At 41.6% G+C, this 20,300-nt stretch overlaps 1 protein-coding gene across 2 annotated transcripts in view; it reads left to right on the top strand.

Annotated features, from left to right (window-relative positions):
* Window positions 1–20,300, top strand: part of FILIP1 (filamin A interacting protein 1) — a gene marked incomplete at both ends in the record, with an annotated part of 224,567 nt that overhangs the window by 101,193 nt on the left and 103,074 nt on the right. For both annotated transcript variants that reach the window (XM_082855684.1, XM_082855685.1), the window contains one exon: window positions 17,954–18,235. In XM_082855684.1, coding sequence (XP_082711810.1) covers window positions 17,954–18,235 — 282 coding nt within the window. The remainder of the gene's footprint in view (window positions 1–17,953; window positions 18,236–20,300) is intronic.

A 20,300-nucleotide genomic window follows, 5' to 3' on the forward strand; every position in this document is an offset into this window, starting at 1 on the left:
CCTGCCTTAGATGGAAAAACTGAGGCACAAAGCAAGCGGTTAATTTCTCTGAAATATCCTGTGAGCAGTTGATTTCTTTGGAATGTCCAGTTAACCTCTTAACCAGCGTTGCTGATGACTCATTCTTGGTTCTTGACCACAGCTCTTCCCTGGCTCAAATATATTCTCAGCAAATCATGAAGCTCATGACCAATGAGCACTGCTCTGCTCAACCCACCACATGCAGTAGAAGCCTTCGAGGTCACTGTTTGTTTGTACATATCTTTGACATCATCTTTTGGATTGTGCTTGAGGCAGTGTTACTTCATGGTGAGTATCTCCGTAGAGATCCCTCACTGTGTCAACACATCAGGAGCTGTTACCGGAACATTACAGACCCAAGCTCTCCCATGAGGCATCTCTGGCCAAGAGGATTGCTGAAATGAGGAGTGTGAGGAAGATGGGAAAGCCAGTATCCTTATGAACTAAGCTGTATTCCCAATAAAAGAAAACAGGAACAAAACATTGACTTCGTTCAAAACCCAGCCTGTTTTCTTCACAAAGGCCATTTGTTTTAAGTTTGTCCATACAAACTTACGTATTTTCTCCCTGGCTTATTGTCACATACTTCAAGAAGACAAATTCTTCGTCTGATTTTTCCCTCCTTCTACCTGCTTCTCTGTCTGCTTTGCAGCACTGCTGTCCTTGGACTGAGGCTTGGCTGGTCAGAATGTGTTTATCTTTGTCAGGCAGACAGAGGGTCCAATGAAGGCAGTAGCAAGTGATGCTAGGTTTGTCTGATAACCGGCTGTCTTCTTACTCACTTCTTACTTCTGCCTTTGTAATATCTTGCTCAGGAATGCAGGGAAATTTCTCCAATCTGATTCTGTCTTCATGGGAAAGCGAGAGCCGGGGAGTGAGGCTGTGGCCGTCACTTGGCCCTTCCTCAGTCCTGTGCTGGAGCCAAGTGGCACCGGCTGTGTTCAGTGACATCAGTGTTGGTGATCATCATGAACTTGGCCACGATGGGGGAATTTACACCACAGAAATCTGCAAATGCTACCTACTAATCAAGGATTTATTTTCTTTCTCTAAAGAGCTGGCTTACCAGCACACCACTGCCCTCTGTCCTTAACCTAGCTATACCTGAAGGATTTCTGCCAGTGTCCAGTACAACTTCGCCAAACCTCCGACATACGGTGGACACAAGATGGCAAGTCAAAAAGAGTTAGGAAGAGATGATTTCCCCACCTGTGCCATCATTAAAAGATATTTTGGGGACAGGGCTTTACCTGACCTGTAATCTCCATGAGCAGCCCTTTAAAGCGCCACCAAACAAGTATCGATATCAGAAGCCACAAAAGTGTGCTTTCTAAGCAAATGCTGCTTTAAGATAACCTATAATCCCTTGTTCCCACTTCCAACCAGGTTTGTCTCACTAGGTCTCCTGTCCCCTCAGGAGCCACCCTTGCTCCCAACTTTGGTGTATCCACAGTTGCAGTTGGAGGCCTTTTGTGCAGTGACTTCTGTGACTCTGGGGGCTTCAGTGACCGTAAGGACTTCAAGACCATCAGGGATTCTGGCCCCACCAATGCCTTCAGTGTGTGCAAAGTTTGGTTGCTGTCTGAGCACTGGGGTTCAATCCTGGAGGCTTCCGCTCTTCCTGCAATCGCTTCTTTGTTGCCCTTGATAACTGCACAGCAGCTTCAGTGATGACAGCAGAGGCCACTGGCAGCAAGAGCAAGAGAGAAGGAAGTGTCAGAAGGTCTCCTGGTAGCCGTCAGGACAGCGCTGACGAGCTCGGTTCCTTACCCCCTCCGCTTGGGGACTTCTAGAAATAGCTGAGTGAGGGTCTTTGAGGAGAGTCTGGACGTCCCCAGTCATGCGTGGGAGCAGCGTTTGAGAGGCCATAGTTTTACCTCCAGGTTACTGTATTCCACGGGACCTGATTTTAAGTTCTCAGTTTGTGAAATGGCAGCGGCTCAGAAAGGTGGAATCTGAATTCAGTGAGACATGATTTAACTATTGGTTAAGCCCCTAACAATCACCTATCCACTCATTCATATTCCAAGATGAAAAAAGCAAAGAAATCTCCAATAAATCAATATTCTCCTCTGAAGAAAAGTGAACAAAGAAAGTTGCTGGGGCCTGTGAATTGCCGGTGCACCTATGATATAATTTTGTGCTTTGAAAAAAATCAGCTGCTAGAATACAAAGTACCTTTTTCATTTTTTAAAAGATCACATTAAAGATCCCTCTCGTTGAGCCATTGTGGATGAAACCAGTATGCCTTGCATAGGGAAGGTGCTCCAGAACATTTTTGTGGAATTGGCTTTGAGATAGAAATATTGACTCATTCTTATCATAATAAATTTTTAAAAACTGACCTGGAAATAACTGATTCAGCCAATAAGCTAGCATAGGCAAAAGGTCTTCCTAGTTTCTCCAGCTCTCTCTGTGACTTACCTAGTCAACTGGAACAACTTTACTAGACTGTGAGGTCCATGATGGCACAGACCCCCTACAGTTCTTTTCTTTACCTAGGACTGACGCCATGAAATCACGTTATGAGTATGTATTGAATGAAAGTAAGAAAGTGGATCCTGAAAATAATTTCACTGATGACAGTAACATGAATTCTATCTTTAAATTTAGTTTTGAGTGATACATTTTAAAGTGACAAAGAAAGGTTAATTGTAAAATTTCCTTTTCAGTGATGCATTCATATGTAGGGTGTGGCATAGTTATAAATACACAGTGACAAAACTAGTTCATGAAAACAGTGGGACTGTTTCGGTAAAATCTAAACGGCCTGCCCAATATAGGTTATGATTGGTTTATAATCTAAATGAAATCTATAGAGAAATAGAAAACCTCCAAGTCTGTGTTCTTGGTGAAGACTCTGGTTTAAGCAAAATCCAGCTATCTGTAATCCTTAGGAAACTATTTTCACACAATTCACCTATGTCACTATCTTTTGCATGAAGTATTGTGAGAGTTTTTTGAAAGGTATTTTTCTTATGTTCGGAGGTTTTGACTTTTTTCTGTTTTCTATTCTTCTGCTGCTCCTGCTATTAGTTCTTGGGCACATTTCCTTCGAGCAGAGCTGTGGGGAGGACAGAGTAACATTTAGACCTACTCAGTTGGCCCTGGAGTGCAGTCATGTAGGCTTTTCTCTCCCGGGGACAGCTGGCTGGGCCTGTGCGGGGGAAAACCCTTGGTTCACAAGCTACGTCACCTCCCCACTCTGGTTTGTCAGCTGCCTGGCAAATCTTTGTCCTTGGCCACAAGTGTCATTAGATGAGAGAATATGGGTGACTGCAAGTAAACACATCACCACTCCTAGACAAGCAGTTATCAATCTGTGTTCTGTGGACGGTGAGTCACGTTAGTGTACAAAGAACAGAGGAGAACAGAAAACAAGGGGAAGGAGGGTACAAGACACCCTCCACCCTCCCTGGTTACAAATTTGGAAAGTACTCACTTTGGGCATTTTTGTTGGCTTGAATGGCAGCTGATGAAAATGAAACGTCAACAAAATAAGAAGGTTGTATTGAATTACTGGGAAAGTATTTTTTCTCATGGCTGCTTGAGAAACAGACATTACTATTTATGTACATCTTAATTTTCAGACATTAAAATTATAGGAACAGAGCCAAAATTAAAAATAACCTGTGTTTTGTACTTTCTTGATAGAACATTCCTTGACCTTCCTCTGCCCTCGCTCCCACTATTTAGTTACCATGGTGACCACGAAGGTTCACTTTTTTTTTTTCTGATGGGAAAAAATAACAGTGCCATATGAGGGACAGACTGAAGGCTGAACGTGCCAACACAGACTGTAGTCTCATTATCAGACACAACTTGCCTGAGTTAATCCATTATGTTTTGTTACACACAGAATTAGTATTTTGCTGCATTTGTTCTCCATTTCGAAGTTCTCTTAAGTCCACATCAGGTCACTGAACAGCTATGTAATTTTTTTTTTTTTTTTGCGGTACGTGGGCCTCTCACTGCTGTGGCCTCTCCCATTGCGGGGAGCACAGGCTCCAGACGCGCAGGCTCCGGACGCGCAGGCTCGGTGGCCATGGCTCACAGGCCCAGCTGCTCCGCGGCATGTGGAATCCTCCCAGAACGGGGCACGAACCCGCGTCCCCTGCATCGGCAGGTTGACTCTCAACCACTGCGCCACCAGGGAAGCCCGGCTATGTAGTTTTGTTTATACTCTTTCCTCTCCCTGGAAATAGTTTACTCATTCCCTGGGCCCAGCTGAAGTACCACAACCTGAGAAATGGTTGGTCCTCAGAGCTTCTCCCTCTGTCCTAATCTACAGCCATTTGTCTTTGCATGTTTCCAATTTCTTTAAGAACTCAGGAGTTATTCGGGATCAGGTCCAGTTAATCCTCAGATCCAAGACTGCTATTAAAGCATTTCCCAAGCTTCCTTTTATTTTTTAAATCTGTTTAAATGTCTGTTTTGTACACCAGTTATCACAGGAGAAGTCATTGGGGTATGAGCTTCCTATATTTATTGATAATGTTTGTTATTAGTTAGTTAGTTTTTTTTCTATTTGGGAATATAATTTATAATAAGCCTAATACATTAGGAGATTAGCATAACACTTATAATTTACCGGTAAATATACAAATGTTGGGATAAGTGATTACATTTTTAAATAATGGATTGAACTGTTAAAAAACTTATAGACCACTATTTTGGACTATGACATTCTTGAGGGAAGGAATATGTTTGTGTGTGTGTGTGTGTGTGTGTGTGTGTATCCTGGCACCCAACATGGTTCTTGTGTGCTTGTTATTTTGTATAGTGGTGCACAAAAACTCTGTGGGATGAACTATAACCCAGAGTTCTGAAGCTGAGAAAGCCAGGGAGTTAATAGTATGAGATCAGCATGGTATTTCCCTGTCTTAGTTTCTTCTTAAACAATTGCAGAACATCCTCTCCACTCAGGTTAATTTAAGAGGTGGTCCCCAGGGGCGGTCTGTCAGGCCCTCCACTGTCCTGTCCCTCAGCTGGCTTGACTATCTATTGATGCCTCTGCCACCTCTGCTGGTTCCAACAGTGACCCTGCAGAAGTTCCCCAGATCCTCCCCCTGCCTTCTGCATGGCCAGTTCTCCAAGCAAGGCCCCAGCTCCTTACAGAGCCTCTCCTGGTACACATCTCTGTTTCCATGTGTGCCCTTATTGCCCCCATCAGCCTCGGCTTTGGCCGTGTGTCTGTGGAGGCATCATGGGAGCGTATTCCCGCCATGCACAACATTCTCTCTCCCTTGGCAAAGTGACACTGTCCTCGGTCAAGCTTGTGACAGACTGCAGCTTCTTCCTTTTGGACAATTCCTTTCCAGATGGTTTCTTTGACTACCCTGCCCACCAGTCTGCTTCTTGCCTCTAGTTCCTCCCTGCGCATTTCTGCCTGCCATCCAGGCTTGTCCAGACTGGACCCAAACGCAAATGGATTCAGAAGACAGGTGGCTGGAAACAGATGAAGCTGGCAGAGTATTTGCCTATAAACCCACAGAAGTAGTCATTACTAGATTTTTTTTTTCTCGAAACCTGAAGCTTTCTCGATGTAGCTTTTGCTTTTCTCAGGTAAAGAGAAGACTTTCTCTACTAGAAGAAAAACAGAGTACAGATAAATATATGGCAACTGACTTTTGGGTCTCAGTGTTCAAGAGGTAATGGAGAGTAGTAAGGACAGGTGTGAACTAGTGAGCAAATTCTCCATCTAAGTGGGTCGGCCACCACTCAACCCCAGCTAAACGTAGCTACGTGGGAAGATGAGCCCCGTAGTGCCAGACCTTCTGATTTTTTTCAGTGAAATCTGAAAATCTAGATTATTTGTGAGTCTTCTGATAAAAACTGTCTTGTTAAACACACACCCATATCTGCAAAGAGGTTTTGGCCTCTTTGTAGCCTATAAGTTTAAACACTCCAACAGGGCCTCTGCTGGAGGATGAATGATAATCAGTCATGTAAATAGTTACAATTAACATTTTCTCCAGCCAAGTCAACCATTTCTAGTTTAGTTAGGGGAAAAGCAGAGAGTTTCTAGCTGAAATAGATAGATATCCTGAGGCCTCTTTGCAGCTGTCCGGACCTATCCCAACCCTAGAGTGTTGTTTCTCCGTGTGTGGTCCTGGGACCAGCAGCAGTAGCATCACCTGGGAACTTGTTAGAAATGCAAACTCTCAGGCCCCATCCTAGACCCACAGAATTAGAAACTCTGGACATGGGGACAAGCAATGTGCGTGTTAACATACTCTCCAGGTGATTCTGAAGTGTGAGATCCGCTGCCCTGGGCTTGCAGAGGGAGCTGCTCTGCCTGCAGTGTGTTCCCGGGGCCCTGACGGTTGCTGTAACCCTGGGCTTCCTGGTCCCACACCGTCAGCACCAGGTTTTAGGAGCCAAGATCTGTGTGCTGTGTGAACTCTGGGTCCAGCTTGGCTCTCCAAAGAAGGTATGTGACACCGAAGAGGACGCTGGCACATGGTAGTAGAGAAAAGGGGATCTGGGAATTGCATGTGTCGAGAGAGAAGAGAAGAATAAAATCTGTTCCTGGAGTGTTTCTTACCCTCCCCCCGCCATGACTTCTTTTACATAGGAGAATCGCCCAGTGGTATAACTTAAAGAAAATCTGCCCTCACCCTACCTTCAATCGAACCTCTTTAAAATGACTACTTCCCTTTTCATTTCAATCTAGGTTTAAGACTGAGGAATACAGAGTAAGGGTAGTGATGCTATGATGTGACTTAAATCTAACCAGGTGATTTCTTAACCCCATCCTTAGAACCCAGAAGACTTAGAGTTTAGTAGATGGGTCAGGTTCGGGTTTGGGGAACACCTCGTGCAAGTCTGGGCTGGGAAGGCCCACCGTGGAGCAGAATGAGATCACCAGGATCTCATTTTTATAATTTCAATGAAAGGCATAGTGAGGAACCCAGATGGGAAAACAAGAGAGGTGCCTAGAGAGGGAGGTGAGGGGGGGCAGAGAAAGTCCACCCAGTGGTGGCCTTGGGGCAGAGCTCCCTGTGTCACCCCCTCTCTGCATCAGCCTCCTCTCCCAGGTGCCGTGCAATCACTTCACTTTTGGAAGGGCCCCAGCTCTGGCTTCCTCCGGCCCCGTGTGTGAGTCTCATTCCTTGCTTTTCTTTTTCAAAGCCAGGGCGAGAGCAGTAGCGATGTGATTTAAAGGAAGACTCCTTTACCTATATTGCCTGAAAGTCCTGTAGTACCTTAAGGTTTACAAAGCTGTAACCAGTGTTATATTTCACAGTTAAGACGCCCCATAAAACTCAAGGACGTAATTCTAATACTTTCTTTATGACTGAACTCAGCTTTCGTTACTCTTTGGTTACCTCTCCCATTCTCTGTGCCTCCAATCCCCACCTGAAGCAGAGACCTTAGCCTGGTTATTTCCTGGTAAATTCAATTTTATCTGGTGGTTTTTGTTTTTTTGTTTTTTGGGTTTTTTTGGTTAAATTCAATATGCGTAGCTCAATCCTAGAACAAATCAGAATTCCATTTTGGTCTTTCCTTTCCCTCCTGCTGAGCTCTCCTCCCCTGTATCTGGTACCACGCAGACACTGTGCGTCCTCTGGGGGGTTGTGAGGGCGTGGTGTAGTCTGCTAGCGTGCACACCTGGTTCAGAGGGATTGCCCTGAGGCTGTCGGGACTGGCCACATAATTTAGGGGCCCAGTGCATAATGGGAACTTGGGGGACTCTAGTTTAAAAAAATTAAGAATTCTGAGACAGCAATAGCAGAACATTAAACTGAGTGCAGGGCTGGTGCAACTGCGCAGGTCACACTCCTACGAAGCGGGTTACCTGTGTTCTCCCAGCCTGGCTCCTGGTGAAAGTAGTGGCTGAGGCTCTTTCTGGGCTGTTCAGTGTCTCTCCACGACTCTCAGATGCTGCAGATTCCCCGAAAGTAGCTGCGCCTCCCGTCTCATCCCATTTGGGTGGTCTGCTGTGAAGCCCTCTGCCCTGTGACTCTGCCATGAGCACGCCGACCGTCCTTCTCAGCTCCCTTCCACCCTTGCGGGCCCGCGGCCACTTCTCTATCTCCTCCACATACTTAGTGGGCGTGTCTCCATCACCCACGTTGTACAGACACATACTGCTAAGTCTCTACTATCTGTCTCCATATCCCGGGCATGACTAGTGCCAGGGGTTATCCTACTCTCAAATTTTAGCCTGTCAAGCTCTTCCACTTTAGATTCCTCAGACTTTGTGAAGGAAAGGAAAGAGCCAGGTAAAGCTGTCCTTCCTCAACTTACCTGCAAGAGAAGAGGATGGGTAGGCAGATGGCACAGTTACTGCATTCTTTTTTTCCCTAATTCTTTTCTTCTCTCTTATTTTCAGGCATTTTCCTGATTACTGTACACTGGGGGAGGGGGTGGGGAGTGGCAGAAACCAGTTCCCTTTCTCCCAGTTTAAATGCATCCATCAATCATATTTGTCATGCAGTCTAATTCAGGGCTGGCAAACTAAGGGCTAGGGGTCAAACCTGGCCACACCCACCCATTTATGAATTGTCTGTGGCTGCTTTCATGTTGCAATAGCAGAGTTGAGTAAATGGAACAGTGACCACACAGCCTGCAAAGCCCAAAATACTTAACGTTTACCCCTTTACAGAAGAAGTTTGCTAACCTCTGTGCTAGATGATCACAGCTGAAAGCAAAGTGTCTTTGTCACTGGTGGTACCTACGTGGAGGTGCTGAAAGTTGTTTGATGACCCTGGCGGTTAATCTGCCTCAGATTAATGCTTCCTGCCTTACCACTGCTAGTGGATACTTTCACACACATACGGAGAGTAGAACAGGCGTTATGATTTCACATACGCATGGTGGGTGGAACAGACATTATTATCCTCGGTTTAAAGATGAAAAAAGTACAGGTTGGAGAGCTTAAGGAACTTGTCCAGGATTACAGAATAAGTAAGTGTGGGGTTAACGGTGGGGATGTGGATCTCTTGATTCCTTGGGGTTAGTGGCAAACATCTCCGGGAGGATTCAGCGTGTTAGAAAAACAAATGCTGAGGCTGTTGATACGTGAGGTCTTGGGACACCTTTAGGTCTACTGTGGAGTTGGGTGGTACGCTGAGGTGGGGTGGTTGGAGGGTGGAGAAGAGAGGGGGTTAGGGGCCATTACGTGTTTGAAAAAATTATTCCAAAAGGTGGTAACTCGTTTTCTTACATACTTCCTGCCCACAAAATGAGCCTGAAACTTCTGCACTGGGATAGCATGGCATTTTAGATAAAGTCAATTCCTAATGCACCTTAATTAGCTAATCACAAATTTCTCCTCTTGACTGTTCTTTCCAGCCTTCACACTCAAATAGCAACTAGGTTTATGAAGTTTGGTTAATGGCCATAGAATTCACAGCCTCTTCACACAGCATCAAAGTGAAGAGAGTCTTTAAACATCAAACACCTTTGACAATCATATGGCTTCAGTAGCATTCATAGAATGTGTTCCAATAGGAATAATTTTTACTTTTCTCCTGGCTTGGTTTATAAAGTAGCTGTGTTTGTTTTCAGTTTAGGCTCCCTATACTCTGATCTATCCCGAGACAAGGGATGCTCAGAAAAGACCAAAGTCAGGAGGAGTTCAAAACAGACACAACCCATGACTTCCTACATTGCAGCTGATTTTAGGTTGCTGTTCATTGCAGCACTATTTACAGTAGCCAGACCACGGAAGCAACCTAAGTGGCCATTGACAGATGAATGGATAAAGAAGATGTGGCACATATATACAATGGAATATTACTCAGCCATAAAAAGAAACAAAATTGAACTATTTGTAGGTGGATGGACCTAGAGTCTGTCATACAGATTGAAGTAAGTCAGAAAGAGAAAAATAAATACCGTATGCTAACACATATATATGGAATCTTAAAAAAAAAAAAGGTTCTGATGAACCTAGGGGCAGGACAGGAATAAAGATGCAAACATAGAGAATGGACTTGAGGACGCAGGGAGGGGGAAGGTAAGCTGGGACAAAGTGGCAGAGTGGCATGGACATATATACACTACCAAATGTAAAATAGATAGCTAGTGGGAAGCAGCTGCATAGCACAGGGAGATCAGCTTGGTGCTTTGTGACCACCTAGAGGGGTGGGATAGGGAGGGTGGGAGGGAGATGCAAGAGGGAGGGGATATGGGGATGTATGTATACATATAGCTGATGCATTTTGTTATACAGCAGAAACTAACACACCATTGTAAAGCAATTATACACCAATAAAGATGTTAAAAAAAAAGAAGTGGTTGAGAAATTAAAAATAAAAGGCATTTAAAGGACACCTGCATACAGTTGACATAAGTGTAGGCAATTAGAACGCATGAAGTCATCGTCAGCACACGGATGGGGTGATCTGTGCAGTATTCCATCTTTTCCCTTGTCAGCATGAAGCTGTGATATCACCCAAACCACTGCATGTCTTTCTCCGCAGGGAGGCTAACCCATCTTGTTAACATCCAGCCATTGTGATTTGCCTCGCATTTCTTGAAAACTGCAATTCAATTATTTGAGAATCTTTTCTGCAGAAAGACAAACATTTTTTTCTAACAGGAAATTTTGCACAGTTGGCTTACTAGAATAATCAGCTACTGTGCAAACTAGAATTTTTCTTAATTTGCCTAATTAAAAGAATCAGTTCATCCATATCCAGTCGTATAGCAATTATTGTATTTCTTGAGTCTTAGTGACTTTTTTAATTCAAAGACTCAGAAGTCAAAACACTGCAAAGGGCAAAGTTACTCTTCAGCTCCTTTAGAACCTCAAGCACTGAGAAGTAAAAAGACAGTGTCGGGGGACACTGTCGGGGGAAGAGAAGGTGGTCTTAGAAGAACAAGATGTTACACAAGTAGAAATTAGAGGGAAAAAATCTGCTGCAATAGTGGGATTCTATGTTAACTCTTGTGGCTTGAGACTATTTACTGAATGCTATACCCTGTGAGTAAACTTATTTCAGCCCCAGGAAAGGATGGCTGCGAGTTCATTTGTGTTGCTGTGGTCCTGATATAGAGGTAAAAACTGCCATTCAGCTTCCTCCTTGCACCTGGAGAATCCAAACAAGCCTGTGTTCTGGTTCAGCCTTTCGCAGGTACTGGCCGCGCTATTTTGGGCAAAGGTCTAAATCTCTCTAAGCCTCGCTTTCCTTATCTTTTTAAAACAAGTAATTATAGCACCTGCTTTATGCATTGCTATTAGGATTTCATGAGATGATACTATCTATGTCAGATACTTAACCCAATGCTCAGAGCATAAGCTCCTCAGTAAAGGTCAGCTACTATTATTGTGAATAGAAGTATAATAATATTTAAGAATAATTCATCACATATAGACTGCTGAGAGAAAGCCTAAGATACTTTTCTCTGTAGCTATAGATAAGGCTCTTTTGTGAGTGAAAGGAAATGACTGATTCTTGTCAATTGTGGGGCTGGGCCTTTTCAGAAGTGATGAAATACAGGAAGGAATTCTAGTTCTGGCTAACCAGGAGTCTGGTAATTTTCCAGAGATGTTTTCTTTGTCAGATAAAACAAAAAGAGAGGCCACCCTATTTTATATTCAAAGTTTTAAAACCCTCCAATTGTACATTCATTCAGACTCAATATACAATTAAAATTTTTTTTTTCTTATTTCGTGGCAGTTCCCTGATCTATTCTCTTGTTATTTATTTATTTATTTTTTCTGGAAACCTTTTCCAGGTCTGCTGTTATCTTCCTTGAAAAATATTCAACAGAACTCCATAAAATATTTCACCATGGTTTTAGGCTAGAATAGAATAATATTTTTCTATTTTGCCATAGTTGTAATATTTTCCTTAAACTTTTGGTTACAACATCACTGCAGTGACTCCAACAGAATCCCCTTTCTTGAATTCTAACATTTTGTGAAATCATTTAGAAGAATTTTCAGTTGGTCTGGGTAGATTTGTCCTAGTAGAATGAAAAGGTTTCACATAAACAAAAACCTTAGTTATTTTGAGGATTTTATGAGTGTGGATAATGAGAAGTGAAAAATCATTTAACATGGCTTGCTGCATAAATAGGATTATGAAAATGAAAGAAAATTGTAAAGAAAATTTAAGGGCTAACCTAGGAACATTTATTAACAGTGTGTGCTGTTAGAATGAACGATAATCTCCTGAGAAATGTTTGAACATTTCATGAGTTGAGATATTTATAACTAGACTTAACCAAGTAAATAAGATAAGCAGAGGGAATAATCTGGCACTGATAGGGAATATACTAGTTGATTTGATGCGTCTTTTGCATCTTAAAATTCACATAACATGTTTTCTTTTGCCTCTGGTTTTGGGTGCTGTGGGTATTGTCATTTATGTATGAAAGAAAGAATCAGGACAGTTCCATGCTCATGCTCTGGAAGCCCCACTTGCAGCGGGCTCTTTGCCAGGCCACACTGGAAAAAGAAGTCTTCCTGTAATTTTGTGCTTTCCTTTTTGCTATGCCATATAGTTATAATTTTATAAAGTAATTAAAAATGGAAATTATATAAAGAAAATTATTGTGGTATCTCAACCTGTGCATTGGGTAGGTTCTTGAAAAAGAATATAAATAAAATAAAACCAGGAACAAACAGGAGGTGGATGGATACTTGAGAAGCATAGGAAAGATGCCAAAACCTAATTTATGCAGAAAAGAAGTTTTTGTTGGTGGTAGGGGTGGAGAGTATTGTGACCAACATTGAATCATAACATGGAAAGACAAATCTGAAAGGAGGCAAGAGCAAGGGTAAGACTGCTACGGAAAATTCAAGGTCAAGATTTGCAGGAGCTAATGAAGATGGCAGCTAGAACGGGTGTTTAATTGCTGAGGACTTTTTTCTTTGTCCTTTTTACTTGTTCAAAAACTCTAGAAATACTTGTTAGTTCAGTGTAAATTACTCAAAATTGTTATAAATATTTCCTGATTCCTAGGATATTGTTCATCTGACAGTACACTGTTTATTGCCCAACATATGGGGAGGAAAAGGAGGAAGAGAGATGACCATAGACCTAAAAGAGGGAGGTTTGGAATAAAATTTGGTCTTTCTTTTCTTCACACTGTAGTCAGAAAATTCCATGCAAAGTGTTGCTGACAAATTACTATGCAAGGAAAAGTAAATGTATTTCATGAACTATGTTAGGATGATTTATTTATTAACTAGAAGAATCTGTGCCCCGAATAACATTGATTCAAAAAAAAAAAACAAACCAAAACAGTTCTAAATCTGATGTGAATCTTCAATTTCTTTACACCATTTTCTTGAGGAGCACTTTCTTCAAAGGATATGCATTGGAACGAAGCAAAAGCATTCTTGGCTTCATTCAGAAAGTTTGTTATTTACATGTCCCAACCTTCTTTGGCTGGTTTAATAATGAAATTGATATAAGAGATTAATAGGAGAAAAACAAATTTAATTTTATACATACAGGAGTCCCATGAAAATATGAGACCTGAATGGCAGCCAGGTAATTGAAGCTTATATAAAACCTTGAGCTAAGGAAAGGGGTATGGGTCTGGGGATACAAGGGGGAGGAAGGCCGTTCACAGGAAGGCAGAGGAAATGTTTGAAAAACAAATGTTGTCCTATTACAGATTACGTTTCTTAGGTAAAACGTATCTCTCTTCCTGGTATAGGCCCTCTTTCCAATGTAAATTTAGGCAGTTGATGAGGAGGAAAAGAGCTTTACCTGAGTCTGCTGGGTTTTGATTGCCTTTAGTTCAAAACAATCCACATGCCAAAGTGGCATATTTGTGGTCATGTATTCTGCCCCCACCCCCAACTAACTATTAAGAAGCCTACAGGGGCTTCCCTGGTGGCGCAGTGGTTGAGAGTCCGCCTGCCGATGCAGGGGACACGGGTTCGTGCCCCGGTCCGGGAAGATCCCACATGCGGCGGAGCGGCTGGGCCCGTGAGCCATGGCCGCTGAGCCTGCGCGTCCAGAGCCTGTGCTCCGCAACAGGAGAGGCCACAGCAGTGAACGGCCCGCGTACCGCAAAAAAAAAAAAAAGCCTGCAAAGTGCCAGATGCCTTTCTGTTATCTGCCTGCTACTCCTGTGAGCACAATGGACAGAATTTGGCCAACTCTGACTAAATGTTTATTTACGATTGTTCAACTCTGGGACTTTTAACACATTAAGTCTGTAATGGTCCCTGTTCAGACTACATCCTGTTTTCATAACCGGTATCCTTAATAATTAGCCCTGTTGCTTCTCAGAAAGATTTTTAAATGAGTCATCATTTTACAAGGTCTGCAGCAGGTTAATTATTTTGGGAAGAGTAGTTTTGCTTAGCAACCTAATTTCAGTTGCTGTGTGAGTTTTGCAAGAGTGCCTATGGAAGAAGACAGATGAATGAATTTCTCCAACTCTGTAGTATGAAGTGAAAAAACATGAATTTAGAAAACATTTGTAAAACTGTCTGGGTCATCTGCTTTCCAAGGTGGCCCCTTCACTTCCAATTTGCATGTGTTTAAGAACTTAGAAAAAAGCCATATAGAGAGTAAGTATTTAGGGTCACGCCTGGATTCAAATCCTAGCTCTTCTATTCCCTAGGAGTAACTGTGTGATCCAGAAAAAGATATTTAATCTCTTTAAACCTCAGTGGCCTCATCTGTAAAACTGAGAATAATAGCACCCACTAGGGTTGATGAGAATATTAATTTAATTGCGATGTTGTATATAAAATGCTTAGCACACTGTGTAGCACTTAAGAAACAGTGAGAGCTGTTAGAATACAGAAGAGTATGAATGTCACTAAATGTGATACATGAAAGTCTGTTCCTGTCTGGACTCTATCTCCTACTAAGTAGAATAAAGTGGTTTAAAGTGGATATTATTAAGGGCAGGCTTGGTTACACTATTGAGAAATTACGTTTTTCTCCTTCTTACATGTTGTCCAATTCCTTTCTAAAACATTTCTTGACTAGTTTGCTATCTCTGAGTACTTTTGCAATCCTGAGATAGAACAGGTGCTGATGGCTGACTTTGTTGTGGAGGTAAAGATAGGTAAATGCCACTTTCTGTGTGTTTGCAAATATACTTAAGTGCATGTAATATATAGATAGATATGCATTTGTCCTATTTTACAAATATCCTAATACTATAGATCCTATAAAAGATACAGGAAATCCAGGGAAAAAAGACACAAGCACATGTTAGAGTCAAACACAAATGTTGCGTATGATTAACTTTCAGACATTACCATCTTACTTCCCGTGCCTTGGGAAATATTGCCTGGAACTTCCATTAACGCATGATCTAAATTGAAGTTGTTAAATCAATATTTGATGTACCATTCCAAAGAGCCTTAAGATCTAACAGAGAAAATTATTTCAGATCAAAGAAATTCACATGTGGCATGGAGTCATAGGGAATCACAATTCAATTTGGGAAGCCCATGTGTCTTAGTTATGATGTGTAACAGGTCAAGAGTTAAATTTGAAACTGTGGGAGGAGGAAAAATAATTTTCCCTTTACCCTTCTAAGATTCTTGGCTGATATAACCCTGTAATAAAAATACAGATTAGTAGGAGAAAACAAACAGAAGTTTAATAACATGTATACCTCCGGTATACATGGGAGAGACCCAGGAAAACCACGTAACTCTCTGAAATGGCCCAAGCCATCACCTTAAATACCAGCTTCAGCTAAAGACAAAAGAAAGATGTCGGGAGTTGGGGAGCCACTTATGAGAGGTTATGAAGAAACCACAGTAAACAAGGAAAGCAGCGTAAATGCAGATTTAAGTCATTGCCTTCTGCATTGATAAGAGTTTCTAGAGATTTTAGAGTCATCCTTCTCTTCCTGGTACAGCAAGGGAGACACCCTTACAGAGATTTCCCTTATAAATGTAAATATGTCTTTAAAAAGGGTAATTTCTACCCAGGTTTCAGAGCTTCACATGTGTCTGCTGTTTCTTAAAAATAATGAGTTTAAAGTAATCAATATGCCAAAGAGGCATATTCAGGGTGGTGTATTGTGCTGACATTCAAAACCTTCTATTCGTCTCGTCCTTTTTTTTTTGGCTTGGGATTTAAGTCAGCCCACTCTGCCACAAACAAGCTGTGAGAAAATACAGTAGGTCTGCTCTAAAGTGCTCTGGCTTCCATTACAAAGAAACATTTATTCTTTGTTCACCAGCAAAGCACAAAAATGCTCTAAAATTTCAGGAACTAATCACTGAGTAAACCAGAAAACACGGCGCTAGTATTAAGGACCACATTTTCAGTTTATAGTGTTCAAAATTAGGGTGCTATAGAAAGTTCACACACACACAAAAGGGTGCATCTGGTTGTAAGGGTTCAGTTCAAAAAAGGAGCATGAATGTAGATTTCAAGATTTGTTAGAAGAATTGAATGTTCACTATCTAAAAGGAAACATCACACTGTATTTATTTTTCTATTATAAACCTAGTGTTTTGAAAAGCTTTCCTTGGTTTCTTAACTATGGTTGGGTTCATAAAGGAAATTTACTTTCAGAAAACAAGTCTCTGTATTTTCTCTGGAATGAGTAATGAAAATCTTGCTGCTTAGCTGTTCAAGGGAAGGACTATTTATACTGTGAGTTTTAAATAAGCCCATGCACTAAGCTACTCTATTTAAGGGTTTAGGCAAATTTTGTTGTACCACCCCCAGGATATTAGAGCTATCTTCCTGGAACTTGGAGGCTTAGCCTTTGAGCTCAGTGTGTTTGTTTGTATCATACCTGTTAGTCAAGTTCTTTTGCTCAGAGATTGACACAGACTCTGCAAAGTGTTCAAAATGGAATGACTCAAACGTGCTCCCCATGGGACAGATTAACTGCTGTTTTTGTCTTTTTTTCTTTACTTTACCTCAAAATATTTTTAAAAATTTTGATTTTGAAATTGATCTGTTTTCTCCCAATTCTTTGTACTCTTGTTCTTATTACTGTAAATGACTGACATTAAAAAACAAAACAAAAACAAAACACCTGCTTTTGAAAAAGAGGCTGTGGAAAAATAGAATTCCATATCACTAAAAACTAGCCCCCTTCCCTTGGCTTTTCCCATTTTCTCTCTCCACTTCAAGCCCCGCCAACCCTCACTCTATGTGGATTTTTCTGCACATTGTGACTTCCAACTTGTTCCTGGCAGGGTTTGAGGTTTGCATTTTCTGATAGACAATTTAGAATCATTTAAAAAAAAAACCTTTTTATTTTATAAAAGCTTTAGATTCACAGAATTATTGCAAAGATAATACTGGGGGTTCCCATACACCCCACCCCCAGTTTCCTCTGTAATTAACACCTTAGTTAGTGTGGTACATTTGCTATAATTAATAAACCAGTACTGCCACATTATTATTGACTAAAGTCCATGTTTTATTCATAGTTCCTCAATTTTTCCCTAATGTCTTTTTTCTGTTTCAAGATCCCATCCAGGATGCCACATTATGTTTAGTTCTCATGTGTTCTTCGCCTTCTCTTGGCTGTGACAGTTATTCAAATTTTCCTTGTTCTGATGACCTTGATAGTTTTAAAAATTACTGGTCAGGCATTCTGTAGAGTGTCTCTCAGTTGGGATCAGCTTGATGTTTTTCTCATTGTTAGACTTGGGTCACGTTTTGGAGAAGGAAGATCGCAAAGGTAAAGTGCCATTCTTATCACATTCTATCAAAGATACTTGACAGAATCAGCAGTGCTATCATCGTGACTTGGCCTTGCTGATGTTCACCTTGATTACTTGGCTTGACATGTTTGTGAGGTTAGAATCACATTTCCATCTTTTCCTGAAGATGTTCAAAGTATTTTCCTGCAGTTTTTAACGACACGCTCATTAAAGCTGTAAGGAAGCTAACTTGGGACTGATCTTTTGGTTCTTCTTTCTTGGTGATGTTGTAAAGCTGCTATTAGTTTCTGAGTAGTTAGACAAAAATAATTTCAGTGGTGGTAAAAACATCTTATCTTTTTTCACGTGTTGTAGGTGGGAATGAGATCCCGAAACCAGGGTGGTGAAAGTTCATCCAACGGGCATGTCTCCTGCCCCAAGTCCTCCATCATCAGCAATGCTGATGATAAAAGTCTCTCGGAAGATACAAAAAAGAAGAACAAATCAAATAGAAAGGAGGAAGATGTCATGGCCTCAGGAACTGTCAAACGACACCTAAAACCATCTGGAGAAAGTGAACGAAAGAATAAGAAATCCTTGGAGTTATCCAAAGAAGACCTCATCCAGCTACTGAGTATAATGGAAGGGGAGCTGCAGGTAGAGTCCAATTTTTTCAATTGTTGTGTCTCTTGTCTGAAGTTATAAAATAAGAGATTATGAACCTGTCTACCTCACTGGATTGTGAACTTCATGGGGAAAAGGACTGTCTTCCTTATTCATTCCTGCATCCCTAGTGCCTGGCACAAGTTTGCACTGAATACGTTTTTTGTTGAATGAACGAATAAATGAATAGATGCTGATTCTAACATCAAGCTTCTCTAGAAGCAGAAAATTTCTTCATGACATAATTTTGATAATAATTTAACACCTAGTAGTAGGTAATCAATGAGAACATCTAATTTAGCCCTTGACTGTGGTTGCAAACTGTGAAAAGGTCATGATTATTAGAAGGCAGAGTTAAGATCAATTGCTACTTTTGCTTTTTTCCAGAAGGTAGAGTAAAAGAGAGATAAAGAGGTAGAGGGAGAGACAGAGAGACAGAGAGAAAGAGAAGGAAACTTTGTTTAAACCAGTCTTACTCTTTTCTCTCTTCTTTGTGACTTTCAGCTTTAATTTTCTACAAGGTCATAGGAGTTGAGATGCACTAAAATCAGCAGAGCATTGTATTGTGAAAACTTGATACTTTCACAAAGCATTTTCAAGTCTATTATATCATTTGATCTCAATAATAATGTGGGTATCATTATCTATAATTTATAATGAGGAGACAGGCCCAGAAGGGTTAATGGGTTGTCCAGATCTCATCTTAGGCCCCCTGATTCTTGGTCCAGGGCACTTTCCACTATCCATCCCCACCAACCTTCTGTGGCTACCAGGTCCCCCACTAAGAGAATGTTTTTTTGTTTTTTGGGGTTTTTTGGCGGTATATGGGCCTCTCACTGCTGTGGCCTCTCCCATCGTGGAGCACAGGCTCCGGACGTGCAGGCCCAGCGGCCATGGCCCACGGGCACAGCCGCTCCGCGTCATGTGGGATCCTCCTGGACTGGGGCACGAACCCGTGTCCCCTGCATCGGCAGGCGGACTCGCAACCACTACGCCACCAGGGAAGCCCTAAGAGAATGTTTTTAAGGATCCAAGAGGGAGCTGGGATTCTTCTGAGTTTCTGAGCCTTGGACAGTTATATTTCTCCAAGTGGGGAAACAATAACTTTTTTTTTTTTGAGGAGAGGATGATTTAAGAGTGAGGTTGCTGTTTTCCTTTTTGTTTTTGTTAGGTTCTTAACTTGCATACGCCTCTAGGGGAATACCAAAAATTGAATGAGATGAAGCCTTTGTTTGGTGCTGTTAGCATCAGACATATTGCTTGCAACCTACCCTAAACTAGGGGGATCTGATCTGTTCCTGTTCTAATCTGTGAGTGCCTACAGATAAGGAAACCCCTGGGGTAAAGAGAAATAGAAAACATGCAAAACTCAAATTAAAAACAAACAAGTGCGATTGAGCTTACCATATATAGGCTGAGAAAAATCACCTTTGCATTTCACAGCAAAAGATAAAAATTTCCAGAGCACCACCATTACTAAAAATAGCTTCACCACTGCCAGAAATGTGGTTATTGTTCTATTAACATTTATTGTTTAAGGAGGCAGAGTATATTAGTCCAATTTTTTAATCTGCTCCCAGCCTACAGCTATTGACCTGAGTGGAAGGTACAACAGTGACCTAAGAAATCTTCACAAAGCACTTGTCATCAGCTTATTTCCTCCAGGCATGGTGGCTTGTGTGAAGCCTGTGGCTCTTCTAGACTCTAATATCTGTAGAAGGATGTCATATCATGGTAGATTGTGGACCGTATTTAAGATTCACGTGGCTTTTATGTTCATGGTGTTTCCAGATATGGTTCCAGAGCCTAGGCATGCAAACTACAAGCCCATACACCCAGGACATTAAAGAAATAAAGTAGAAGGCGCCAAAGAAATGCATTTTGCTCTCCCTTAATCTTTGTGAATATAGGATGCCTTACCTTCCAAAACTGATGTATTCCTGAGCAGCAATACATAAGGAAAGAGTGTAAGATATTTGTAGGGGAGGCAGTGGAGAAATGAAGGACCTGATATTACAAGGAATTTCATGGTGAGTTCATTTGCAAAGCAAATAATCCA

This window comes from Leucopleurus acutus (genome assembly GCF_964270905.1).
Source record: "Leucopleurus acutus genome assembly, chromosome: 15".
In the NCBI taxonomy this organism is placed as follows: domain Eukaryota; kingdom Metazoa; phylum Chordata; class Mammalia; order Artiodactyla; family Delphinidae; genus Leucopleurus; species Leucopleurus acutus.